Source organism: Aquila chrysaetos (genome assembly GCF_900496995.4).
Source record: "Aquila chrysaetos chrysaetos chromosome W unlocalized genomic scaffold, bAquChr1.4 W_unloc_1, whole genome shotgun sequence".
Classification (NCBI taxonomy): Eukaryota; Metazoa; Chordata; class Aves; order Accipitriformes; family Accipitridae; genus Aquila; species Aquila chrysaetos.
In genome coordinates, this window is record NW_024470321.1 from 2,711,437 (window position 1) to 2,738,804 (window position 27,368).

At 47.1% G+C, this 27,368-nt stretch overlaps 1 protein-coding gene across 6 annotated transcripts in view; it reads right to left on the reverse strand.

Annotated features, from left to right (window-relative positions):
• The window catches only part of LOC121232873 (kinesin-like protein KIF2A), a 76,524-nt gene that overhangs the window by 42,627 nt on the left and 6,529 nt on the right, over positions 1 to 27,368 (reverse strand). For 3 of the 6 annotated variants that reach the window (XR_005931736.1, XM_041121364.1, XM_041121366.1), the window contains exon 2: positions 24,360 to 24,438. The exons of 2 other annotated variants lie outside the window; for them this stretch is intronic. Coding sequence is in view for 2 of the 4 variants with exons in the window: in XM_041121364.1 (XP_040977298.1) it covers positions 24,360 to 24,438 (79 nt within the window). In the remaining 2 variants the exon portion in view is untranslated. Of the gene's footprint in view, positions 1 to 12,230; positions 12,242 to 24,359; positions 24,439 to 27,368 lie in introns of those variants that run through there. One more of the 6 variants, XM_041121365.1, reaches the window with a different exon arrangement.

A 27,368-nucleotide genomic window follows, 5' to 3' on the forward strand; every position in this document is an offset into this window, starting at 1 on the left:
CTGGGTCTCCACATACACATGCGGTTCATTCAGGATTCCTGTGAACACAAAAAAGGGAAGAAAATATGCTCAGTTGTATTCAACTGGCAAGGTTAGAAAGAAGGTGAGATCCACCGAGTGGTAATCCGGTGTACCTTTCCTGAGCAATCTTTGGCTTCCCACACATAGGGATTTTTGGGTGTAGTTAGTACCATTGGTACTGTTCCAATCTGAGGCATCTTTACTAGTACAGGTTGTCCGGTGTAAAATCCCGTAGGATAGTCTCCTGGCTTGATGTGGACTTTTGGAACAATGGTGTTAGCAGATACACAAAAGGCTTTCATTTTGGGGCAGCCATCTCCGCTCCATCTATTATTTAGTTGGTAGATGGCGTTGTACAATCGTAAATGCCACCCAGATTCATGGGTCTTTGACACTTAACCAGCCCATTAGTACGTTCAACAACAGCATTAGCCTGAGGATAGTAGGGAGTATGGAATACCCATGGAATCCCTTCCTCCTTGGCCCAGTCCTGTACCACTGCAGCTGTAAAATGTGAGCCATTGTCACTTTGAATTTCCTCAGGGAGGGGAAGTGTGCTAAACCATCTTTTAAGACCTCTTACTGTGTTTTCCCCAGTAGCCGATGTAAAATCAGTGGCCATGGTAAGACCAGATATAACTTCTACTCCCACCAGGACATATCTTTTCCCCCCGATGGTCACAATGGACCGATATAATCGATCTGCCAGGAGTGCCACAAGGTTTTCTTGTCTCAAATATGCAGGGGAGGCGCCTTACTCGGATGATCCTTGTTAAGTCGTAAACAACACTGCGAATAGGCAGTCACTACTTGTTCACACAGCTTAACTGATACAGGCCATCCTCGGGCTATGCCTTCCCAATATAAATCGGTTTGTCCGGTGTGGCCATGCTTAACGTAACCATTCGAGTAAGCGCTCCCATTCTTGGTCATCATTTACGAAATCAATCTGTCGCAGCCGTGTGAGGCTGTCTACCTGTTGGTTAAACTTGGCAGTGATTAAGTTGGAACGATCATGTCCTTTTACCCAACCAATCTGTAGCATCCTCTGCTCCCCTATTTCCAGTAGTTGCTTCCAACTATCGGCTTGCCAAACTGGGACCCTGTTCACCTGCCAGTCATTGACTGCCCAGTGGCCTATCCATTCAGTGGCTCCCTTGAAAACAGCATATGAGTCAGTATAGATGTAGCTAGCACCATATTGTGTGGCTAACAGGACTGCTCTAAGTTTCCCCACCTGTGCACTCTCTTCACCGGTCTCGGTCAATCTTTCTCCCGTCGCCACTTCCACTGCTACAGCTTTGTATTTCCACTCACTGTTCTCCCTATGAGATGATGCATCAGTAAACCATACCCCTGTGAGATCGCTGTCCTCCTTTAGAGGAGGTGCTTCCTGAATTTGAGATGGTTTGTTTGGTGTAGCTTGGGATAACAAGGTACCATCTATGTCCTTTTGCAATTTAGATATTTTAATATTACCCTTGGTGATTGGCATGATTTCATTAATGCCTTCTAGATAGGCGTACCACTTACGAACCATGGGGTTTTGGGCAATGCCAGCCGGTGGCACTGTACCTTTACAGACTACATCTAGAAGGCGGAGAGGTCCCCGAATGATCACGCTCTGTTCTCTCCTTAGTTGTTCCGCCTGTTTCACTGCCCTCACTAGGGACAGCAAACCCTTCTCAAGATCCGAATATCTCATCTCCGTATCATTGAAAGAGTGGGAGCTAAATTTCAGGAGTCTTTCCGGTCCTTCTGGCCCCCTTTGCCATAGGTTGCAATGAGAACCGTGTTCACTAAATCCCCATTCTACATGGATAGGGTCGGTCGGGTGTATGGGACCAAGCTGCTGGAATAGCCTCAGTTCCTTTATTAACAATTCTAATGCATTTGTATGTTGTTCAGTCCATTCCCATGATTTTCCCTTTCTGAGCAAATTGTATAAGGGATGGGCAATAATGGAAAAGCCAGGAATATGTTTGTACCAATAACCTAAGGCTCCCAAAACTTGCTGTAACTCTTTTACACTAGATGGGTTTTGTCCCTGTTCTATTTTTTCTAGGGTGTCCTGGGGAATAGAGGTGGCTCCTTGTTGCATCCCAAACTTGGAGCGACTCAGGTTCGTGGATTTCCTTTGTCAGAATTAAGGTGAAACGACACCAGGGGAGTTCAAACAACAATCAACATTTATTCAACCTAGCTAACCTTGCCCAAGTACAAGTGAACTTATCAATATGAACCTTGCAACATGTCATTAAGCCGCTGTTTGAAAAGACAAGGGAGGTGTAGAAAAAGAAATGGAAAAAGGAACATAAAATGTATCAGAAGGAGAGCCCTCCCGTTGAGTCACGAGGTTCAGAGCAGACCCCCTTGCTTTCTGGACTCCTTCTCAAAGAGGAGCCCAGGGGCGGCTGGATCCACTCCTAGTCTCAGACTTGGTCAACGGTTTATGTTTAAAAGGATGAGGTGTAGGGACTGTGGAAAAAAGAGAAGGAAAAGAGGGAGGGAGAGAGAGAAAGAGAGAAAGAAAGAAAGAAAGAAAGAGAGAAGAAAAGGGTTTCACCAGTCCTGGGTCCAGCGTTGGTCCAGCCAGCGTAGAGATCCAGTTCCGGAGGGCGCGCACTGAGAACTCGTTCTCCCTTCTTTTATAGTGTGTTAGTCGATGGTCTCGACATGCGCAGTTCCCATTCCCGGGGTTCTCTGGAATCGGTCGGTGAGCTTTGGGGGGGGTTCATTGCGGAGTTGCCTCTCTTTTTCTGCTGGCATGACCGCTTAAGATAGAAGCACAGTCCCATCCTCCATGGGGCCTCCTCCTCCAGGCGCATATGCTGTGCTCCTTCTCCTGGTCACTTAAGATAAGGAATTGCGGCTTTGGAGAAGTGCGGTCCTACCCTCCGTGGGGCCCTCTCCTCCAGCCACATTGTCCTGTTCACAAAACTCCAGTGTTTTTACAGAGGCCGTTTTCTCCACCAAAGTTGTTTAACGAATGTTTGAGACATTGACTATAATTTGTCATACCGTCACACTCCTTTAATGCACCAGACTCCCAGGAATTTGACCCCTTGTGCTGCTCCCTGACACTTTGAGTCTGGAATTTCCAATCCCAATTTGTTCAGTGTATCCCTAATGTTTTCCATGGTGCCTTTCACACTGTCCGGGTTCGTTCCTCCTATCAGGATGTCATCACCGTACTGATATACTGTGCTGTCAGATGGAACAGGACTTTCTGCTAAAACTTTAGCCAAGGCATTGTGAGCAATAGTGGGGGAGTGCTTATATCCTTGTGGGAGCCTATTAAAAGTGTACTAGATCCCCCTCCACAGAAAAGCAAACTGTGCTTTATCTTGCTCAAGGAGAGGAATCATGAAAAACATAAACTTTAACATCTAAGGCATCCATCCAGGGGTGAGCAGCTCCCTGTATCAATGTCACTATGTCTGTGTCCTAGTTTCAGCTGGGATAGAGTTAATTGTCTTCCTAGTAGCTGGTACAGTGCTATGTTTTGAGTTCAGTATGTGAAGAATGTTGATAACACTGATGTTTTCAGTTGTTGCGAAGTAGTGTTTAGACTAATGTCAAGGATTTTTCAGCTTCTCATGCCTAGCCAGCGAGAAAGCTGGAGGGGCACAAGAAGTTGGCACAGGACACAGCTAGGGCACCTGACCCAAACTGGCCAACAGCGTATTCCATACCATGTGACGTCCCATCTAGTATAGGAACTGGGAAGTGGGGGCAGGGAATCGCTGCTTGGGGACTAGCGGGGTGCCGGTCGGCGGGTGGTGAGCAATTGCACTGCGCATCATTTGTACATTCCAATCCTTTCATTATTGCTGTTGTCATTTTATTAGTGTTATCATGATCATTATTAGTTTCTTCTTTTCTGTTCTATTAAACTGTTCTTATCTCAACCCGTGGGTTTTGGTTCTTTTTCCCGATTTTCTCCTCCATCCCACTGGGTGGGGGGGGAGTGAGTGAGCGGCTACATGGTGCTTAGTTGCTGGCTGAGATTAAACCACGACAGTCCATTTTGGCGCCCAACGTGGGGCACGAAGGGTTGAGATAACGACAACCCTGACCAGAGCTCATTAAAACAAATTTGTTATAAGCATTCATTATATTGGTCTAATAGTCGCTGGTCATTATGTTGATTTATGTGTTCTTAGAGTTGTTGCTCTGGTTCTTAAAGTTCTGTCATGTATCACCTCGCTTGCTGTATGTAGTCCCTGTTCTGCTGCTTATCATCCCTGGGACGTGGATTAAGGTTTTCACTTTGATGTGTTGTATAACACTGGTTTATGGTATGATAAAGTCATCGGTTCTGGGATTAATCCAGTATTTGCACTCAGCATTGTCACCTTTATACTGCGGGAGCCATCTGTGGGAAACTATTAATTATTATACCATTTACCTTTCCTCCTTGGAAAACCAGTCTATGGGTGGGGTACCTTTCTTCCCCTCTCCTTTCTCCTTCAGTCCAGTTACAATGGTGTTTGAGAATTTTGAAAAATTTGAATACTCTTGGAATGTTGAGACAAGCACGGTCCTAGCCCTACTGCTGGGAATTAGCATGCTCCTGAATGTGGTTCAGCTCTTGTTTAAGGTTAAACAACTGTCCTAGTTTCAGCTGGAATAGAGTTAACTGTCTTCCTAGTAGCTGGTACGGTGCTATGTTTTGAGTTCAGTATGAGAAGAATGTTGATAACACACTGATGTTTTCAGTTGCTGCTAGTAGTGTTTAGACTAATGTCAAGGATTTTTCAGCTTCTCATGCCCAGCCAGCGAGAAAGCTGGAGGGGCACAAGAAGTTGGCACAGGACACAGCCAGAGCACCTGACCCAAACTGGCCAACAGGGTATTCCATACCATGTGACGTCCCATCCAGTATAGGAACTGGGAAGTGGGGGCGGGGAATCGCCGCTCGGGGACTAGCTGGGTGCCGGTCGGTGGGTGGTGAGCAATTACACTGCGCATCATTTGTACATTCCAATCCTTTCATTATTGCTGTTGTCATTTTATTAGTGTTATCATTATCATTATTCGTTTCTTCTTTTCTGTTCTATTAAACTGTTCTTATCTCAACCCGTGGGTTTTGGTTCTTTTCCCGATTTTCTCCCCCATCCCACTGGGTGGGGGGGGAGTGAGTGAGCGGCTGCGTGGTGCTTAGTTGCTGGTTGGGGTTAAACCACGACAGTCCATTTTGGCGCCCAACGTGGGGCTCGAAGGGTTGAGATAACGACAAACCTGACCAGAGCTCGTTAAAACAAAATTGTTATAAGCATTCATTATATTGGTCTAATAGTCGCTGGTCATTATGTTGATTTATGTGTTCTTAGAGTTGTTGCTCTGGTTTTTAAAGTTCTGTTATGTATCACCTCGCTTGCTGTATGTAGTCCCTCTTCTGCTGCTTATCATCCGTGGGAGGTGGATTAAGGTTTTCGCTTTGATGTGTTGTATAACACTGGTTTATGGTATGATAAAGTCATCGGTTCTGGGATTAATCCGGTATTTGCACTCAGCATTGTCACCTTTATACTGCGGGAGCCATCTGTGGGAAACTATTAATAATTATACCATTTACCTTTCCTCCTTGGAAAACCAGTCTATGAGTGGGATACCTTTCTTCCCCTCTCCTTTCTCCTTCAGTCCAGTTACAATGGTGTTTGGGAATTTTGAAAAACTTGAATACTCTTGGGATGTTGATACCAGCACGGTCCTAGCCCTATTGCTAGGAATTAGCATGCTCCTGAATGTGGTTCAGCTCTTGTTTAAGGTTAAACAACTATTTAAGAAGATCACCCAGAGGTCTGCCCCGAGGCTGGATAATTATGAGTGGCAGGGTGTGTGGGGTAGTATGGGCAAGTACTTAGAAAAGTGGGCACCTCCAATGTTTTGGAAATTCACCCCTGAACAAGTGCAGAATCCAGAAGAACTAGTAAAATATTTGGAAAAGGTATGCTGTCACCCCGGCAGCTCCAGAGAGATACAAATCACTGCAACGTGCTGGGGCCTGGCCCATGCCTATCGAGCCCTGTTCGACACAACTCAGCACCCTCAAGGGGAAGAGAAGGTCTCTGGACCTAACAACAAAATGATGAGCATTGTGGCCACCCAGACCTTGGTGACAGGCACCGTGACCCCTCCAGCCCTGGCAACGAGAACTGTGGCTACCCAAACATCAGCAACAGGCACTGCAGCCCCTCCAGCCGCGGCAACGAGCACTGCTGCTGCCCAAACCTTGGCAACAGACGCTGCGGTTATCCACAACCCGGCGAGTGATACTGCAACTGAACCAGCGGATCAACCTGCACCAGTATCGGTTGCCCCATTACAGAAAAAGAAATATACAAAAAAATCAGCTCGCTTAGCAAAGGATGAAGGTGAACCAGGGTCATCACGGGAACAGGAGGAAGAGGCAGAACCAGAGGTAATAACCCGGTCCCTATCCTTGAGTGAACTGCGGGATATGCGAAAAGATTTTGGCCGTCGTATAGGTGAGCATATTATCATCTGGCTACTCCGATGCTGGGACAATGGGGCTAATAGCTTGGAATTAGAAGGTAGGGAAGCCAAGCAGCTGGGATCACTTGCCAGGGAAGGTGGCATTGACAAGGCAATTGGAAGAGGAACACAAGCCATCAGCCTCTGGAGGCGACTCTTGTCAAGTGTGAAGGAAAGGTACCCCTTTAAGGAAGATGTTATATGTCAATCAAGCAAGTGGACCACCATGGAAAGAGGTATCCAATATCTGAGGGAATTAGCTGTGCTAGAGACGATTCATCATGACCCGGACAACCCACAATTACCCAAAGATCCAGATGAAGTCCAATGCACATGACCCATGTGGCGGAAATTTGTACGGAGCGCACCATCGTCCTATGCCAACTCACTGGCAATAATGACCTGGAAAGACAAAGAGGCACCGACAGTGGATGAAGTGGCTCGCCAACTCCGTCAATACGAAGAAAATCTCTCCTCCTCCCTACAAGCCTGCATTTCGGCTGTGGAGAAACTGTCCGAGGATTTCCAACAATTCAAAGAGGATATGTCCTACTCCCCACCTATAAGGAACAATGTCTCAGCTATTAGGAGTGAGCGCTCCTCTGCCCAAGAGAGAGAATATAGAAGGTACACACCGCGAGGTGCCCTGTGGTTTTACCTATGTGATCATGGAGAGGACATGAGGAAATGGGATGGAAAACCTACCTCGGTCCTAAATGCACGGGTACATGAGCTGCGAGGAAAAACCACCACAAAAGGGGATTCTACCAGGAAAAATGCCGCTCCAGTTTCCAAACAGAGTAGAAGGGCTGATCTTATTTCTGATCCTCTTGAAGGGACTTCTGAGCCAATTTTACGAGAAGTGAATACCGGATACTCTGGCCAGAATTAGAGGGGCCCTGCCTCCAGCCAGGTGGAGGAAAGGGATAACCGGGTCTATTGGACTGTGTGGATTCGATGGCCTGGCACGTTAGACCCACAGGAGTACAAGGCTCTAGTAGACACTGGCGCACAGTGCACTCTAATGCCATCAAGTTATAAAGGGGCAGAACCCATCTGTATTTCTGGTGTGACAGGGGGATCCCAAGAGTTAACTGTATTGGAAGCTGAAGTAAGCCTAACTGGGAATGAATGGCAGAAACACCCCATTGTGACTGGTCCGGAGGCTCCGTGTATCCTTGGCATAGACTATCTCAGGAGAGGGTATTTTAAGGACCCGAAGGGGTATCGATGGGCTTTTGGTATAGCTGCATTGGAGACAGAGGGCACTGAACAGCTGTCTACCCTGCCTGGTCTCTCTTAAGACCCTTCGATTGTGGGGTTGCTGAGGGTTGAAGAACAACAAGTGCCAATTGCTACCACGACGGTGCACCGGCGGCAATATCGCACCAACCGAGACTCTCTGATTCCCATCCACAAGTTGATTCGCCAACTGGAGAGCCAAGGAGTGATCAGCAAAACTCGCTCACCCTTTAATAGTCCCATATGGCCAGTGCGAAAGTCTAATGGGGAGTGGAGACTAACAGTTGACTATCGTGGCCTGAATGAAGTTACGCCACCGCTGAGTGCTGCCGTTCCAGATATGCTAGAACTTCAATACGAACTAGAGTCAAAGGCAGCCAAGTGGTATGCCACAATTGACATTGCTAATGCGTTTTTCTCAATCCCTCTGGCAGCAGAGTGTCGTCCACAGTTTGCCTTTACTTGGAGGGGTGTCCAGTACACTTGGAATCGATTGCCCCAGGGGTGGAAACACAGCCCCACCATTTGCCATGGACTAATCCAGACTGCACTGGAAAAAGGTGAAGCTCCGGAACACCTGCAATACATTGATGACATCATTGTATGGGGCAACACGGCAGAAGAAGTCTTTGAGAAAGGGAAGAAAATAATCCAAATCCTTCTGAAAGCCGGTTTTGCCATAAAAGAAAGTAAGGTCAAGGGACCCGCACAGGAGATCCAGTTTTTAGGAATAAAATGGCAAGACGGGCGTCGTCAGATCCCAATGGATGTGATCAACAAAATAGCAGCTATGTCTCCACCGACTAATAAAAAGAAACACAGGCTTTCTTAGGTGTTGTGGGTTTTTGGAGAATGCATATTCCAAATTACAGTCTGATTGTAAGCCCTCTCTATCAAGTGACCCGGAAGAAGAATGATTTTAAATGGGGCCCTGAGCAACAGCAAGCCTTTGAACAAATTAAACGGGAGATTGTTCATGCAGTAGCCCTTGGACCAGTCCGGGCAGGACAAGATGTTAAAAATGTGCTCTATACTGCAGCCGGGGAGAATGGACCTACCTGGAGCCTCTGGCAGAAAGCACCCGGGGAGACCCGAGGTCGACCCCTGGGGTTTTGGAGTCGAGGATACAGAGGATCCGAGGCTCGCTATACTCCAACTGAAAAAGAGATATTGGCAGCATATGAAGGAGTTCGAGCTGCCTCAGAAGTGGTTGGTACTGAAACACAGCTCCTCTTAGCACCCCGACTGCCAGTGCTGGGCTGGATGTTCAAAGGGAGGGTCTCCTCTACACATCACGCGACTGATGCCACGTGGAGTAAGTGGATTGCACTAATCACACAACGGGCTCGCATAGGAAACCCCAGTCGCCCAGGAATTTTAGAAGTGATCACGGACTGGCCAGAAGGCAAAGATTTTGGAATGTCGCCAGAGGAGGAGGTAACGCGTGCTGAAGAAGCCCCGCTGTATAATAAACTGCCAGAAAATGAGAGGCAATATGCTCTGTTCACTGATGGGTCCTGTCGCATTGTGGGAAAACATCAGAGGTGGAAGGCTGCTGTATGGAGTCCTACACGACAAGTCGCAGAAACTGCTGAAGGAGAAGGTGAATCGAGTCAGTTTGCAGAGGTGAAAGCCATCCAGCTAGCATTAGACATTGCTGAAGGAGAAAAGTGGCCAGTGCTCTATCTCTATACTGACTCATGGATGGTGGCAAATGCCCTGTGGGGGTGGTTACAGCAATGGAAGCAGAGCAACTGGCAGCGCAGAGGTAAACCCATTTGGGCTGCCACACTGTGGCAAGATATCGCGTCCCGGCTAGAGAATCTGGTTGTAAAAGTACGTCATGTAGATGCTCACATACCCAAGAGTCGAGCCACTGAAGAACATCAAAATAACCAACAGGTGGATCAGGCTGCCAAGATTGAAGTGGCTCAGGTGGATCTGGACTGGCAACATAAGGGTGAGCTATTTATGGCTCGATGGGCCCATGATGCTTCAGGCCATCAGGGAAGAGATGCAACATATAGATGGGCTCGTGACCGAGGGGTGGACTTGACCATGGACACTATTGCACAGGTTATCCATGAATGTGAAACATGTGCTGCAATTAAGCAAGCCAAACGGTTAAAGCCCCTGTGGTATGGAGGGCGATGGCTGAAATATAAATTTGGGGAAGCCTGGCAGATTGACTATATCACACTCCCACAAACTCGCCAAGGCAAGCGCTATGTGCTCACAATGGTGGAAACAACCACCGGATGGCTGGAAACATATTCTGTACCCCATGCCACTGCCCGGAACACTATCTTGGGCCTTGAAAAGCAGATCTTGTGGCGACATGGCACCCCAGAGAGAATTGAGTCAGACAACGGGACTCATTTCCGAAACAACCTCATAGACACCTGGGCCAAAGAGCATGGCATTGAGTGGGTGTATCACATCCCCTATCATGCACCAGCCTCTGGGAAAATTGAGCGATACAATGGACTGTTAAAGACTACATTGAGAGCAATGGGGGGTGGAACTTTCAAACATTGGGATACACATTTAGCAAAAGCCACCTGGTTAGTCAACACCAGAGGATCTGCCAATCGGGGTGGCCCTGCCCAGTCAGAATTTTTACGTACTGTAGAAGGGGATAAAGTCCCTGTAGTGCACACAAAAAATATGTTAGGGAAGACAGTCTGGGTTACTCCTGCCTCAGGCAAAGGTAAACCCATTCGTGGGATTGCTTTTGCTCAAGGGCCTGGGTGCACTTGGTGGGTGATGCGAAAAGATGGGGAAGTTCGATGTGTGCCTCAAGGGGATTTAATTTTAGGTGAGAATAGCCAGAATTAACCTGTATGATATTAGTTGCTATATAACCCTGCTACTGTATGTTATCATTACTATAATTGTTATATGCTATATCCATAGTACTATAGTAAGAATCACTTAGATCAAACAAGAAAAACTGTGATAAAACTGAATGAAACGCAGTAGTGATGGAACCAGAACTGACTCCAGCATGCAACAATCCAACGGTGCACACCATCCTCCTGCTGCGTCCAATGTCAACTGCTCGTCACACTGCACTGAAGCCCAACTCTGCTCTACCGACTGAGAGGACTTTGCACCATTCCTCCTGCCCAGAAAGACTGGTATGACAGATGGAGCCTAGAGTCAGGAACTAAATAAACTCAACGAACATTTAATGAACATAACACATAAACTAAAGGGATGATATCTCTGTGTATGTATACATATATATATATATCATTGTTCATATGTCTCAAAGGGATGGAAAAGCTGATAATGACTGACCAGGATGTAACTAAAGGTATGGGAACTGAGCATGACGTCAATGGTATAGAATAAGGGGTGGATACTGTCCTAGTTTCAGCTGGGATAGAGTTAACTGTCTTCCTAGTAGCTGGTACGGTGCTATGTTTTGAGTTCAGTATGAGAAGAATGTTGATAACACACTGATGTTTTCAGTTGCTGCTAGTAGTGTTTAGACTAATGTCAAGGATTTTTCAGCTTCTCATGCCCAGCCAGCGAGAAAGCTGGAGGGGCACAAGAAGTTGGCACAGGACACAGCCAGGGCACCTGACCCAAACTGGCCAACAGGGTATTCCATACCATGTGACGTCCCATCCAGTATAGGAACTGGGAAGTGGGGGCGGGGAATCGCCGCTCGGGGACTAGCTGGGTGCCGGTCGGTGGGTGGTGAGCAATTACACTGCGCATCATTTGTACATTCCAATCCTTTCATTATTGCTGTTGTCATTTTATTAGTGTTATCATTATCATTATTCGTTTCTTCTTTTCTGTTCTATTAAACTGTTCTTATCTCAACCCGTGGATTTGCTTCTTTTCCCGATTTTCTCCCCCATCCCACTGGGTGGGGGGGAGTGAGTGAGCGGCTGCGTGGTGCTTAGTTGCTGGCTGGGGTTAAACCACGACAACAACTATTTAAGAAGATCACCCAGAGGTCTGCCCCGAGGCTGGATAATTATGAGTGGCAGGGTGTGTGGGGTAGTATGGGCAAGTACCTAGAAAAGTGGGCACCTCCAATGTTTTGGAAATTCACCCCTGAACAAGTGCAGAATCCAGAAGAACTAGTAAAATATTTGGAAAAGGTATACTGTCACCCCCGGCAGCTCCAGAGAGATACAAATCACTGCAACGTGCTGGGGCCTGGCCCATGCCTATCGAGCCCTGTTCGACACAACTCAGCACCCTCAAGGGGAAGAGAAGGTCTCTGGACCTAACAACAAAACAATGAGCACTGTGGTCACCCAAACCCCGGCAGTGGGCGCTGCGGCCCCTCCAGCCCCGGCGACGAGCATTGCGGCCACCCAGACCTTGGTGACAGGCACCACGACCCCTCCAGCCCCGGCAACGAGAACTGTGGCTACCCAAACCTCAGCAACAGGCACTGCAGCCCCTCCAGCCACGGCAACGAGCACAGCAGCTACCCAAACCTTGGCAACGGGCACTGAGGTCTCTCCAGCCTCAGCGACGAGCACTGCTGCTACCCAAACCTTGGCGACAGACGCTGCGGTTATCCAAAACCCGGCGAGCGATACTGCAACTGAACCAGCGGATCAACCTGCACCAGTATCAGTTGCCCCATTACAGAAAAAGAAATATACAAAAAAATCAGCTCGCTTAGCAAAGGATGAAGGTGAACCAGGGTCATCACGGGAACAGGAGGAAGAGGCAGAACCAGAGGTAATAACCCGGTCCCTATCCTTGAGTGAGCTGCGGGATATGCGAAAAGATTTTGGCCACCGTATAGGTGAGCATATTATCACCTGGCTCCTCCGATGCTGGGACAATGGGGCTAATAGCTTGGAATTAGAAGGTAGGGAAGCCAAGCAGCTGGGATTGCTTGCCATGGAAGGTGGCATTGACAAGGCAATTGGAAGAGGAACACAAGCCATCAGCCTCTGGAGGCGACTCCTGTCAAGTGTGAAGGAAAGGTACCCCTTTAAGGAAGATGTTATATGTCAATCAAGCAAGTGGACCACCATGGAAAGAGGTATCCAATATCTGAGGGAATTAGCTGTGCTAGAGACGATTCATCATGACCCGGACAACCCACAATTACCCAAAGATCCAGACGAAGTTCAATGCACACGACCCATGTGGCGGAAATTTGTACGGAGCGCACCATCGTCCTATGCCAACTCACTGGCAATAATGACCTGGAAAGACAAAGAGGCACCGACACTGGATGAAGTGGCTCGCCAACTCCGTCAACATGAAGAAAATCTCTCCTCCTCCCTACAAGCCTGCATTTCAGCTGTGGAGAAGCTGTCCGAGGATTTCCAGCAATTCAAAGAGGATATGTCCTACTCCCCACCTGTAAGGACCAATGTCTCAGCTATTAGGAGTGAGCGTTCCTCTGCCCAAGAGAGAGAATATAGAAGGTACACACCGCAAGCTGCCCTGTGGTTTTACCTATGTGATCATGGAGAGGACATGAGGAAATGGGATGGAAAACCTACCTCGGTCCTAAATGCACGGGTACGTGAGCTGCGAGGAAAAACCACCACAAAAGGGGATTCTACCAGGAAAAATGCCGCTCCAGTTTCCAAACAGAGTAGAAGGGCTGATCTTATTTCTGATCCTCTTGAAGGGACTTCTGAGCCAATTTTACGAGAAGTGAATACCGGATACTCTGGCCAGAATTAGAGGGGCCCTGCCTCCAGCCAGGTGGAGGAAAGGGATAACCGGGTCTATTGGACTGTGTGGATTCGATGGCCTGGCACGTTAGACCCACAGGAGTACAAGGCTCTAGTAGACACCGGCGCACAGTGCACTCTAATGCCATCAAGTTATAAAGGGGCAGAACCCATCTGTATTTCTGGTGTGACAGGGGGATCCCAAGAGTTAACTGTATTGGAAGCTGAAGTAAGCCTAACTGGGAATGAATGGCAGAAAACACCCCATTGTGACTGGTCCGGAGGCTCCGTGTATCCTTGGCATAGACTATCTCAGGAGAGGGTATTTTAAGGACCCGAAGGGGTATCGATGGGCTTTTGGTATAGCTGCATTGGAGACAGAGGGCACTGAACAGCTGTCTACCCTGCCTGGTCTCTCTCAAGACCCTTCGATTGTGGGGTTGCTGAGGGTTGAAGAACAACAAGTGCCAATTGCTACCACGACGGTGCACCGGCGGCAATATCGCACCAACCGAGACTCTCTGATTCCCATCCACAAGTTGATTCGCCAACTGGAGAGCCAAGGAGTGATCAGCAAAACTCGCTCACCCTTTAATAGTCCCATACGGCCAGTGCGAAAGTCTAATGGGGAGTGGAGACTAACAGTTGACTATCGTGGCCTGAATGAAGTTACGCCACCGCTGAGTGCTGCCGTTCCAGATATGCTACAACTTCAATACGAACTAGAGTCAAAGGCAGCCAAGTGGTATGCCACAATTGACATTGCTAATGCGTTTTTCTCAATCCCTCTGGCAGCAGAGTGTCGTCCACAGTTTGCCTTTACTTGGAGGGGTGTCCAGTACACTTGGAATCGATTGCCCCAGGGGTGGAAACACAGCCCCACCATTTGCCATGGACTAATCCAGACTGCACTGGAAAAAGGTGAAGCTCCGGAACACCTGCAATACATTGATGACATCATTGTATGGGGCAACACGGCAGAAGAAGTCTTTGAGAAAGGGAAGAAAATAATCCAAATCCTTCTGAAAGCCGGTTTTTGCCATAAAAGAAAGTAAGGTCAAGGGACCCGCACAGGAGATCCAGTTTTTAGGAATAAAATGGCAAGACGGGCGTCGTCAGATCCCAATGGATGTGATCAACAAAATAGCAGCTATGTCTCCACCGACTAATAAAAAAGAAACACAGGCTTTCTTAGGTGTTGTGGGTTTTTGGAGAATGCATATTCCAAATTACAGTCTGATTGTAAGCCCTCTCTATCAAGTGACCCGGAAGAAGAATGATTTTAAATGGGGCCCTGAGCAACAGCAAGCCTTTGAACAAATTAAACGGGAGATTGTTCATGCAGTAGCCCTTGGACCAGTCCGGGCAGGACAAGATGTTAAAAATGTGCTCTATACTGCAGCCGGGGAGAATGGACCTACCTGGAGCCTCTGGCAGAAAGCACCTGGGGAGACCCGAGGCCGACCCCTGGGGTTTTGGAGTCGAGGATACAGAGGATCCGAGGCTCGCTATACTCCAACTGAAAAAGAGATATTGGCAGCATATGAAGGAGTTCGAGCTGCCTCAGAAGTGGTTGGTACTGAAACACAGCTCCTCTTAGCACCCCGACTGCCAGTGCTGGGCTGGATGTTCAAAGGGAGGGTCTCCTCTACACATCACGCGACTGATGCCACGTGGAGTAAGTGGATTGCACTAATCACACAACGGGCTCGCATAGGAAACCCCAGTCGCCCAGGAATTTTAGAAGTGATCACGGACTGGCCAGAAGGCAAAGATTTTGGAATGTCGCCAGAGGAGGAGGTAACGCGTGCTGAAGAAGCCCCGCTGTATAATAAAATGCCAGAAAATGAGAGGCAATATGCTCTGTTCACTGATGGGTCCTGTCGCATTGTGGGAAAACATCGGAGGTGGAAGGCTGCTGTATGGAGTCCTACACAACAAGTCGCAGAAACTGCTGAAGGAGAAGGTGAATCGAGTCAGTTTGCAGAGGTGAAAGCCATCCAGCTAGCATTAGACATTGCTGAAAGAGAAAAGTGGCCAGTGCTCTATCTCTATACTGATTCATGGATGGTGGCAAATGCCCTGTGGGGGTGGTTACAGCAATGGAAGCAGAGCAACTGGCAGCGCAGAGGTAAACCCATTTGGGCTGCCACACTGTGGCAAGATATCGCGTCCCGGCTAGAGAATCTGGTTGTAAAAGTACGTCATGTAGATGCTCACATACCCAAGAGTCGAGCCACTGAAGAACATCAAAATAACCAACAGGTGGATCAGGCTGCCAAGATTGAAGTGGCTCAGGTGGATCTGGACTGGCAACATAAGGGTGAGCTATTTATGGCTCAGTGGGCCCATGATGCTTCAGGCCATCAGGGAAGAGATGCAACATATAGATGGGCTCGTGACCGAGGGGTGGACTTGACCATGGACACTATTGCACAGGTTATCCATGAATGTGAAACATGTGCTGCAATTAAGCAAGCCAAACGGTTAAAGCCCCTGTGGTATGGAGGACGATGGCTGAAATATAAATTTGGGGAAGCCTGGCAGATTGACTATATCACACTCCCACAAACTCGCCAAGGCAAGCGCTATGTGCTCACAATGGTGGAAACAACCACCGGATGGCTGGAAACATATTCTGTACCCCATGCCACTGCCCGGAACACTATCTTGGGCCTTGAAAAGCAGATCTTGTGGCGACATGGCACCCCAGAGAGAATTGAGTCAGACAACGGGACTCATTTCCAAAACAACCTCATAGACACCTGGGCCAAAGAGCATGGCATTGAGTGGGTGTATCACATCCCCTATCATGCACCAGCCTCTGGGAAAATTGAGCGATACAATGGACTGTTAAAGACTACATTGAGAGCAATGGGGGGTGGAACTTTCAAACATTGGGATACACATTTAGCAAAAGCCACCTGGTTAGTCAACACCAGAGGATCTGCCAATCGGGGTGGCCCTGCCCAGTCAGAATTTTTACGTACTGTAGAAGGGGATAAAGTCCCTGTAGTGCACACAAAAAATATGTTAGGGAAGACAGTCTGGGTTACTCCTGCCTCAGGCAAAGGTAAACCCATTCGTGGGATTGCTTTTGCTCAAGGACCTGGGTGCACTTGGTGGGTGATGCGAAAAGATGGGGAAGTTCGATGTGTGCCTCAAGGGGATTTAATTTTAGGTGAGAATAGCCAGAATTAACCTGTATGATATTAGTTGCTATATAACCCTGCTACTGTATGTTATCATTACTATAATTGTTATATGCTATATCCATAGTACTATAGTAAGAATCACTTAGATCAAACAAGAAAAACTGTGATAAAACTGAATGAAACGCAGTAGTGATGGAACCAGAACTGACTCCAGCATGCAACAATCCAACGGTGCACACCATCCTCCTGCTGCGTCCAATGTCAACTGCTCGTCACACTGCACTGAAGCCCAACTCTGCTCTACCGACTGAGAGGACTTTGCACCATTCCTCCTGCCCAGAAAGACTGGTATGACAGATGGAGCCTAGAGTCAGGAACTAAATAAACTCAACGAACATTTAATGAACATAACACATAAACTAAAGGGATGATATCTCTGTGTATGTATACATATATATATATATCATTGTTCATATGTCTCAAAGGGATGGAAAAGCTGATAATGACTGACCAGGATGTAACTAAAGGTATGGGAACTGAGCATGACGTCAATGGTATAGAATAAGGGGTGGATACTGTCCTAGTTTCAGCTGGGATAGAGTTAACTGTCTTCCTAGTAGCTGGTACGGTGCTATGTTTTGAGTTCAGTATGAGAAGAATGTTGATAACACACTGATGTTTTCAGTTGCTGCTAGTAGTGTTTAGACTAATGTCAAGGATTTTTCAGCTTCTCATGCCCAGCCAGCGAGAAAGCTGGAGGGGCACAAGAAGTTGGCACAGGACACAGCCAGAGCACCTGACCCAAACTGGCCAACAGGGTATTCCATACCATGTGACGTCCCATCCAGTATAGGAACTGGGAAGTGGGGGCGGGGAATCGCCGCTCGGGGACTAGCTGGGTGCCGGTCGGTGGGTGGTGAGCAATTACACTGCGCATCATTTGTACATTCCAATCCTTTCATTATTGCTGTTGTCATTTTATTAGTGTTATCATTATCATTATTCGTTTCTTCTTTTCTGTTCTATTAAACTGTTCTTATCTCAACCCGTGGATTTGCTTCTTTTCCCGATTTTCTCCCCCATCCCACTGGGTGGGGGGGAGTGAGTGAGCGGCTGCGTGGTGCTTAGTTGCTGGCTGGGGTTAAACCACGACAACAACTATTTAAGAAGATCACCCAGAGGTCTGCCCCGAGGCTGGATAATTATGAGTGGCAGGGTGTGTGGGGTAGTATGGGCAAGTACCTAGAAAAGTGGGCACCTCCAATGTTTTGGAAATTCACCCCTGAACAAGTGCAGAATCCAGAAGAACTAGTAAAATATTTGGAAAAGGTATACTGTCACCCCGGCAGCTCCAGAGAGATACAAATCACTGCAACGTGCTGGGGCCTGGCCCATGCCTATCGAGCCCTGTTCGACACAACTCAGCACCCTCAAGGGGAAGAGAAGGTCTCTGGACCTAACAACAAAACAATGAGCACTGTGGTCACCCAAACCCCGGCAGTGGGCGCTGCGGCCCCTCCAGCCCCGGCGACGAGCATTGCGGCCACCCAGACCTTGGTGACAGGCACCACGACCCCTCCAGCCCCGGCAACGAGAACTGTGGCTACCCAAACCTCAGCAACAGGCACTGCAGCCCCTCCAGCCACGGCAACGAGCACAGCAGCTACCCAAACCTTGGCAACGGGCACTGAGGTCTCTCCAGCCTCAGCGACGAGCACTGCTGCTACCCAAACCTTGGCGACAGACGCTGCGGTTATCCAAAACCCGGCGAGCGATACTGCAACTGAACCAGCGGATCAACCTGCACCAGTATCAGTTGCCCCATTACAGAAAAAGAAATATACAAAAAAATCAGCTCGCTTAGCAAAGGATGAAGGTGAACCAGGGTCATCACGGGAACAGGAGGAAGAGGCAGAACCAGAGGTAATAACCCGGTCCCTATCCTTGAGTGAGCTGCGGGATATGCGAAAAGATTTTGGCCACCGTATAGGTGAGCATATTATCACCTGGCTCCTCCGATGCTGGGACAATGGGGCTAATAGCTTGGAATTAGAAGGTAGGGAAGCCAAGCAGCTGGGATTGCTTGCCATGGAAGGTGGCATTGACAAGGCAATTGGAAGAGGAACACAAGCCATCAGCCTCTGGAGGCGACTCCTGTCAAGTGTGAAGGAAAGGTACCCCTTTAAGGAAGATGTTATATGTCAATCAAGCAAGTGGACCACCATGGAAAGAGGTATCCAATATCTGAGGGAATTAGCTGTGCTAGAGACGATTCATCATGACCCGGACAACCCACAATTACCCAAAGATCCAGACGAAGTTCAATGCACACGACCCATGTGGCGGAAATTTGTACGGAGCGCACCATCGTCCTATGCCAACTCACTGGCAATAATGACCTGGAAAGACAAAGAGGCACCGACACTGGATGAAGTGGCTCGCCAACTCCGTCAACATGAAGAAAATCTCTCCTCCTCCCTACAAGCCTGCATTTCAGCTGTGGAGAAGCTGTCCGAGGATTTCCAGCAATTCAAAGAGGATATGTCCTACTCCCCACCTGTAAGGACCAATGTCTCAGCTATTAGGAGTGAGCGCTCCTCTGCCCAAGAGAGAGAATATAGAAGGTACACACCGCAAGCTGCCCTGTGGTTTTACCTATGTGATCATGGAGAGGACATGAGGAAATGGGATGGAAAACCTACCTCGGTCCTAAATGCACGGGTACGTGAGCTGCGAGGAAAAACCACCACAAAAGGGGATTCTACCAGGAAAAATGCCGCTCCAGTTTCCAAACAGAGTAGAAGGGCTGATCTTATTTCTGATCCTCTTGAAGGGACTTCTGAGCCAATTTACGAGAAGTGAATACCGGATACTCTGGCCAGAATTAGAGGGGCCCTGCCTCCAGCCAGGTGGAGGAAAGGGATAACCGGGTCTATTGGACTGTGTGGATTCGATGGCCTGGCACGTTAGACCCACAGGAGTACAAGGTTCTAGTAGACACCGGCGCACAGTGCACTCTAATGCCATCAAGTTATAAAGGGGCAGAACCCATTTGTATTTCTGGTGTGACAGGGGGATCCCAAGAGTTAACTGTATTGGAGGCTGAAGTAAGCCTAACTGGGAATGAATGGCAGAAACACCCCATTGTGACTGGCCCAGAGGCACCGTGCATCCTTGGCATAGACTATCTCAGGAGAGGGTAATTTTAAGAACCCGAAGGGGTATCGATGGGCTTTTGGTATAGCTGCCTTGGAGACAGAGGGCACTGAACAGCTGTCTACCCTGCCTGGTCTCTCTTAAGACCCTTCGATTGTGGGGTTGCTGAGGGTTGAAGAACAACAAGTGCCAATTGCTACCACGACGGTGCACCGGCGGCAATATCGCACCAACCGAGACACTCTGATTCCCATCCACAAGTTGATTCGCCAACTGGAGAGCCAAGGAGTGATCAGCAAAACTCGCTCACCCTTTAATAGTCCCATATGGCCAGTGTGAAAGTCTAATGGGGAGTGGAGACTAACAGTTGACTATCGTGGCCTGAATGAAGTTAAGCCACCGCTGAGTGCTGCCGTTCCAGATATGCTACAACTTCAATACAAACTAGAGTCAAAGGCAGCCAAGTGGTATGCTACAACTGACATTGCTAATGCGTTTTTCTCAATCCCTCTGGCAGCAGAGTGTCGTCCACAATTTGCCTTTACTTGGAGGGGTGTCCAGTACACTTGGAATCGATTGCCCCAGGGGTGGAAACACAGCCCCACCATTTGCCATAGACTAATCCAGACTGCACTGGAAAAAGGTGAAGCTCCAGAGCACCTGCAATACATTGATGACATCATCGTATGGGGCAACACAGCAGAAGAAGTCTTTGAGAAAGGGAAGAAAATAACCCAAATCCTTCTGAAAGCCAGTTTTGCCATAAAAGAAAGTAAGGTCAAGGGACCTGCACAGGAGATCCAGTTTTTAGGAATAAAATGGCAAGACGGGCGTCGTCAGATCCCTATGGATGTGATCAACAAAACAGCAGCTATGTCTCCAACAACTAATAAAAAGGAAACACAGGCCTTCTTAGATGTTGTGGGTTTTTGGAGAATGCATATTCCAAATTACAGTCAAATTGTAAGTCCTCTCTACCAAGTTACCCCGGAAGAAGAATGATTTTAAATGGGGCCCTGAGCAACAACAAGCCTTTGAACAAATTAAACGGGAGATTGTTCATGCAGTAGCCCTTGGACCAGTCCGGGCAGGACAACATGTTAAAAATGTGCTCTATACTGCAGCTGGGGAGAATGGCCCTACCTGGGGCCTCTGGCAGAAAGCACCTGGGGAGACCCGAGGTCGACCCCTGGGGTTTTGGAGTCGAGGATATCGAGGATCCGAGGCTCGCTATACTCCAACTGAAAAAGAGATATTGGCAGCATATGAAGGAGTTCGAGCTGCCTCAGAAGTGGTTGGTACTGAAGCACAGCTCCTCTTGGCACCCCGACTGCCAGTGCTGGGCTGGATGTTCAAAGGGAGGGTCTCCTCTACACATCATGCAACTGATGCCACATGGAGTAAGTGGATTGCACTGATCACACAACGGGCTCGCATAGGAAACCCCAGTCGCCCAGGAATTTTGGAAGTGATCACGGACTGGCCAGAAGGCAAAGATTTTGGAATGTCGCCAGAGGAGGAGGTGACGCGTGCTGAAGAAGCCCCGCTGTATAATAAAATGCCAGAAAATGAGAGGCAATATGCCCTGTTCACTGATGGGTTCTGTTGCATTGTGGGAAAGCATCGGAGGTGGAAAGCTGCTGTATGGAGTCCTACGCTGTGGGAGAATTTGTGGGAGAAATTGTGGGAGGACGAAGGAAACTGCACAAGGCACAACTGTTGTTGGAAGTTTCCTAACTGCACAAAGGCACAATTATTATGAGCTTGCTGAAGAATGCACAAAAAGTAGAACAAGGTCGGGCGTACGTGACTGATAACAGGAGGGCGATGTGACTGAAGACAGAGTGCAAGACAGCATGCAGGTGGATGAAACTATTCGCGTGATTAGAGGACTTTATCCAATTAGACTATTGTTTAAGCGCGTGAACGGCACATGTTAACCAATCAACAAATGGCTTATGTGTGAGTAGATACTAGAAACATATATAACCGAGTGTTGCGCAGTTAATAAACGGAGAAATCGTTTGATCCACAGTATCTGTGTTGGTCCGTTTTCTCCCCAGGGCGAGTCCCTGGCGATGTGTCGTTTTCCCTAGATTGTCGCAGCGGAGAAAGTGCGACACTACACGACAAGTTGCAGAAACTGCTGAAGGAGAAGGTGAATCGAGTCAGTTTGCAGAGGTGAAAGCCATCCAGCTAGCGTTAGACATTGCTGAAAGAGAAAAGTGGTCAGTGCTCTATCTCTATACTGACTCATGGATGGTGGCAAATGCCCTGTGGGGGTGGTTACAGCAATGGAAGCAGAGCAACTGGCAGCGCAGAGGTAAACCCATTTGGGCTGCCACACTGTGGCAAGATATTGCATCCCAGATAGAGAATCTGGTTGTAAAAGTACATCATGTAGATGCTCACGTACCCAAGAGTCAGGCCACTGAAGAACATCAAAATACCCAACAGGTGGATCAGGCTGCCAAGATTGAAGTGGCTCAGGTGGACCTGGACTGGCAACATAAGGGTGAGCTATTTATGGCTTGGTGGGCCCATGATACCTCAGGTCATCAGGGAAGAGATGCAACATATAGATGGGCTCGTGATCGAGGAGTGGACTTGACCATGGACACTATTGCACAGGTTATCCATGAATGTGAAACATGTGCTGCAATTAAGCAAGCCAAGCGGTTAAAGCCCCTGTGGTATGGAAGACGATGGCTGAAATATAAATTTGGGGAAGCCTGGCAGATTGACTATATCACACTCCCACAAACTCGCCAAGGCAAGCGCTATGTGCTCACAATGGTGGAAGCAACCACCGGATGGCTGGAAACATATTCTGTGCCCCATGCCACTGCCCAGAACACTATCCTGGGCCTTGAAAAGCAGGACTTGTGGCGACATGGCACCCCAGAGAGAATTGAGTCAGACAACGGGACTCATTTCTGAAACAACCTCATAGACACCTGGGCCAAAGAGCATGGCATTGAGTGGGTGTATCACATCCCCTATCATGCACCAGCCTCTGGGAAAATTGAGCGATACAATGGACTGTTAAAGACTACATTGAGAGCAATGGGGGGTGGAACCTTCAAACATTGGGATACACATTTAGCAAAAGCCACCTGGTTAGTCAACACCAGAGGATCTGCCAATCGGGGTGGACCTGCCCATTCTGAACTTTTACATACTGTAGAAGGGGATAAAGTCCCTGTAGTGCACATAAAAAATATGTTAGGGAAGACAGTCTGGGTTACTCCTGCCTCAGGCAAAGGTAAACCCATTCGTGGGATTGCTTTTGCTCAAGGACCTGGGTGCACTTGGTGGGTGATGCGAAAAGATGGGGAAGTCCGATGTGTGCCTCAAGGGGATTTGATTTTAGGTGAGAATAGCCACAATTAAACTGTATGATATTAGTTGCTATATAACCCTGCTACTGTATGTTATCATTACTATAATTGTTATATGCTATATCCATAGTACTATAGTAAGAATCACTTAGATCAAGCAAGAAAGAACTGTGATAAAACTAAGCGAAGCACGGTAGTGATGGAACCAGAACTGACTCCAGCATGCAAACAATCCAACGGTGCACACCATCCTCCTGCTGCGTCCAATGTCACCCACCTACTACACTGCACCAAAGCCCGATCCTGCTCTACCGACTGAGAGGACTTTGCACCATCCCTCCTGCCCAGAAAGACTGGTATGACAGATGGAGCCCAGAGTCGGGAACTAAATGAACTCAATGAACATTTAATGAACATAACCCATAAACTAAAGGAATGATATCTCTGTGTGTGTATACATATATATATACATATATCATTGTTCATATGTCTCAAAGGGATGGAAAAGGTGATGATGATTGACCAGGATGTAACTAAAGGTATGGGAACTGAGCATGACGTCAGTGGTATAGAATAAGGGGTGGATACTGTCCTAGTTTCAGCTGGGATAGAGTTAAGTGTCTTCCTAGTAGCTGGTACAGTGCTATGTTTTGAGTTCAGTATGTGAAGAATGTTGATAACACTGATGTTTTCAGTTGTTGCTAAGTAGTGTTTAGACTAAAGTAAAAGATTTTTCAGCTTCTCATGCCCAGCCAGCGAGAAAGCTGGAGGGGCACAAGAAGTTGGGAGGGGACACAGCCAGGGCAGCTGACCCAAAGTGGCCAACAGGGTATTCCATACCATGTGACATCCCATCTAGTATAGGAACTGGGAAGTGGGGGCAGGGAATCGCCGCTCAGGGACTAGCTGGGTGCCGGTCGGCGGGTGGTGAGCAATTGCACTGTGCATCATTTGTACATTCCAATCCTTTCATTATTGCTGCTGTCATTTTATTAGTGTTATCATGATCATTATTAGTTTCTTCTTTTCTGTTCTATTAAACCGTTCTTATCTCAACCCGTGGGTTTTGCTTCTTTTTCCCGATTTTCTCCCCCATCCCACTTCTCTGCTCTTAAAAATGATGGCATGACATAAACCATTGACCAAGTCTGGGACTAAGAGCGGATCCAGCTGCCCCAGGGCTCTTCTCTGTGCCTGAAGGACTGCACCCTGTGGAAGGGACCCATGCTAGAGAAGTTTGTGAAGGACTGCAGCCCATGGGAAGGACTCACCTTGGAGAAGTTCATGGAGGACTGTCTCCCATGGGAGGGACCCCATGCCGGAGCAGGGGAAGAGTGAGGAGTCTTCCCCCTGAGGAGGAACCAGCGGCAGAGACAATCAATGTGTGGTGAACTGACCATAACCCCCATTCCCTGTTCCCCTGCACTGCTAGGGGGGGAGGAGGTAGAGAAAACCGGGAGTGGAGTTGAGCTGGGAAGGAGGGAGGGGTGGGGGGAAGGTGTTCTAAGGTTTGGTTTTACTTCTCATTATCCTTGTTTTGATTTGATTTGTAGTAAATTAAATTGATTTTGTTTTTCCCCAAGTTGAGCCTCTCTTTTGCCCGTGACCATAAGTGGTGAGTGATCCCTCCCTGTCCTTGTCTCAACCCATGAGCTTTTCTTTATATTTTCTCTTCCTCATCCCACCGGGGCCAGGGGGGAGGAGTGAGTGAGCGGCTTCGTGGTGCTTTGTTACGGGCTGGGCTTAAACCACGACATATGTTTAAACTGGCAATATACCCATACAATTTGTTCCTCAAAATTCTTTATGTGTTTCTAAAAGTTTACATGTTATTGAACTGCCAGAAAGCACATATACATTGTTATAATTGCCTCTTGCTCTCCACAAACAGTATTCCATTATATTTTTCTAGTACACAGCTGAATACAGCAGTTGTGAAATTCAGGAATGCCAGCAACCAATTAGGCTGACATAAACCTTATCTAGCATATTAAGCAAGACCAAGCTGCAAATGCTAAAGCATAAGAGCCAAATCAATCTGCAGAGAGTGGTTGAAGGCAATGTCCCTGATTTCAGGTGCATTTTCTGGAGTTGGTATCAAAATCTGAAATGTAAATATGTTCACATAAATACACATACGTTATGATATTCTCACCCCTCTCAGTACAAGTGAAGAATAGAAACTCTCCATTCCCTCTCTTCCCAGTCATCTTATGAAAATTTGACAAACAGAAGCAAGCAAGCATAAATATCTGCAGAAATAGCAGATAAATCCCCTCTATTGTAAGAGTTCCTAGGCTAGGTACAGAATAAAGGTTTAGGAAGCAGTATCAAAAGCAAATAACCAGGGCTAAGTCAAACATGTTGACTAACCCTCAACCTAGGCAGCAATGGCAACTGATAGAAATACCAAGCTGTACTTAGATCCTTATCTCTAAGCAAACTGAACATTTTCTACCTGCAAAACTTCTCAAAACTACCACAATTTTGTAGCAGTGATCAATGACAGTACTAAAACCATGGCCTATTGATCTTCCTAATACTTTTCAGAAACTTATCAGTGTTAAATATGGGTTGGTGGTTTTTAAATTACAGTGTGGGCTAAAGTGTTAGCTGACATGTGACTCAAACCACTTTGCGCTCTCCTAAGTGAAAAGGCTGGAAAAAGACCACAACCTTCCCTGCCCTTCCAAATAATTAAAGTTCACTGGCCCCAAAAGACACTGTACTCGCACTTCTCATGCAAAAATTCTGTGAAGTCTTAGAAATATCTTTGAGCTGTAATAATTAAAAATTTACACACAGGCTCTGGATCAGGCTATAGAGAAGAAAGGTTCATAATTTCCACTACGACTCTCTCATTCCTCCCCCAAAAACAGCAGCAGGACTCTGCCCGGCAGCATTAACCTATCACCACCATACAGTTGATGGTGATCAACTCATCATATAGTTGAGTCTTGTCAGCTCAAACCCAGGCAATTAATTTTAGCAGGACCAGGCTATGGCAATGTTAATGGACCCAACATTCAGTAAAGGAAACTCACAGCTTATGTTAAATCCTCTGAACTTGCCACTTCTTTAAGAGCACAAATGTGTTATATTAGCTCAGGCAGTGGTCTGGTCAGCTGAGCACTTAGTTTTTCCTAAGTGCATCAACAGTAGATGTTTCACAGATGAATACAAAAATATAGTACAAGTTAACATCTGCTACAGAGCCTCACTGAGGATGACCACAGCAACAGAAGCTACCCATCCCTTAAAGGATTATAATGGGCATTTGTGAAATAGCCATGATTTTCCTAATCACATTCAAGAGGGACTAACATGAATGTTATCTCATTTAGAGACACCTGGACATGCTTGGCCTTCACGCTCTGCCACTTGATATTAAAAATTAAAAATTGCAAAAAGTAGAATTTTCTTCACTCTCTTTTAAACAGAATACAAACCCCAAGTTTAAAAACAAACAAACAAAAACCCTAACAAAAACCACTATGTTTAGGAGAGACATGAGAAGAAGCAGCATTTACCAGAATTACCATGGTCCAGAAAATTGTCTCCTGTGCTACAGGCTCCAATCCTGGCAATTCTGGTGGAAGGACTTTCCTGCTCTCACAGAGCTCAAGGAGGAAAAATATAATCCTTTACCCACCAAACAATGTCTATAGCAAACTTTCAGGAAAAAAATCCCAAGGAAAAAGAGAATTCCAGGCTCAGTGTCTCCAGCAATGTTACCCATGGTGATGTCCCTATTCACACAATCAGCACTTGTTATGGTTCTCCCTGCACTGTACGGACAGCCTTGCTGCTAATCCCCCAAGGGAAAACTGGAAGTTACTAGTGACTGATGTTTCTTTCTCCACAACACTAAACAGGCTTGATTTTATTTTGTTTCAAAGTTTCATTTATCCATAAACAACTAGCCTTTTATTTTCTTTGTATCTACCACAGTTATGCTTTAGTTTTGTTTTACTTTACCATACAGATTTGTTTCTTTGTTTCATTTTTGCCATGCCACCCTTCCTTATTGTCTTGTCTCTTGCCTTAGTTATAGTGTTATTACACTGTCAAATAGGTCACTAAACATACATGGTACTTGACATATTTCTAAAGCAAGTCCTTAAATTTTTTTAAAAAATTCCATAATTTTAATTAAAGATATATTTTAATATTTATTTTTGTGAATGATCCTTAGCTACCAACTCATTTTGTTTTATTCTCTAAATTATCACAGCAACACCCAAGTCCTTCAAATGACAAGCTTGTTACAACTGCATTTT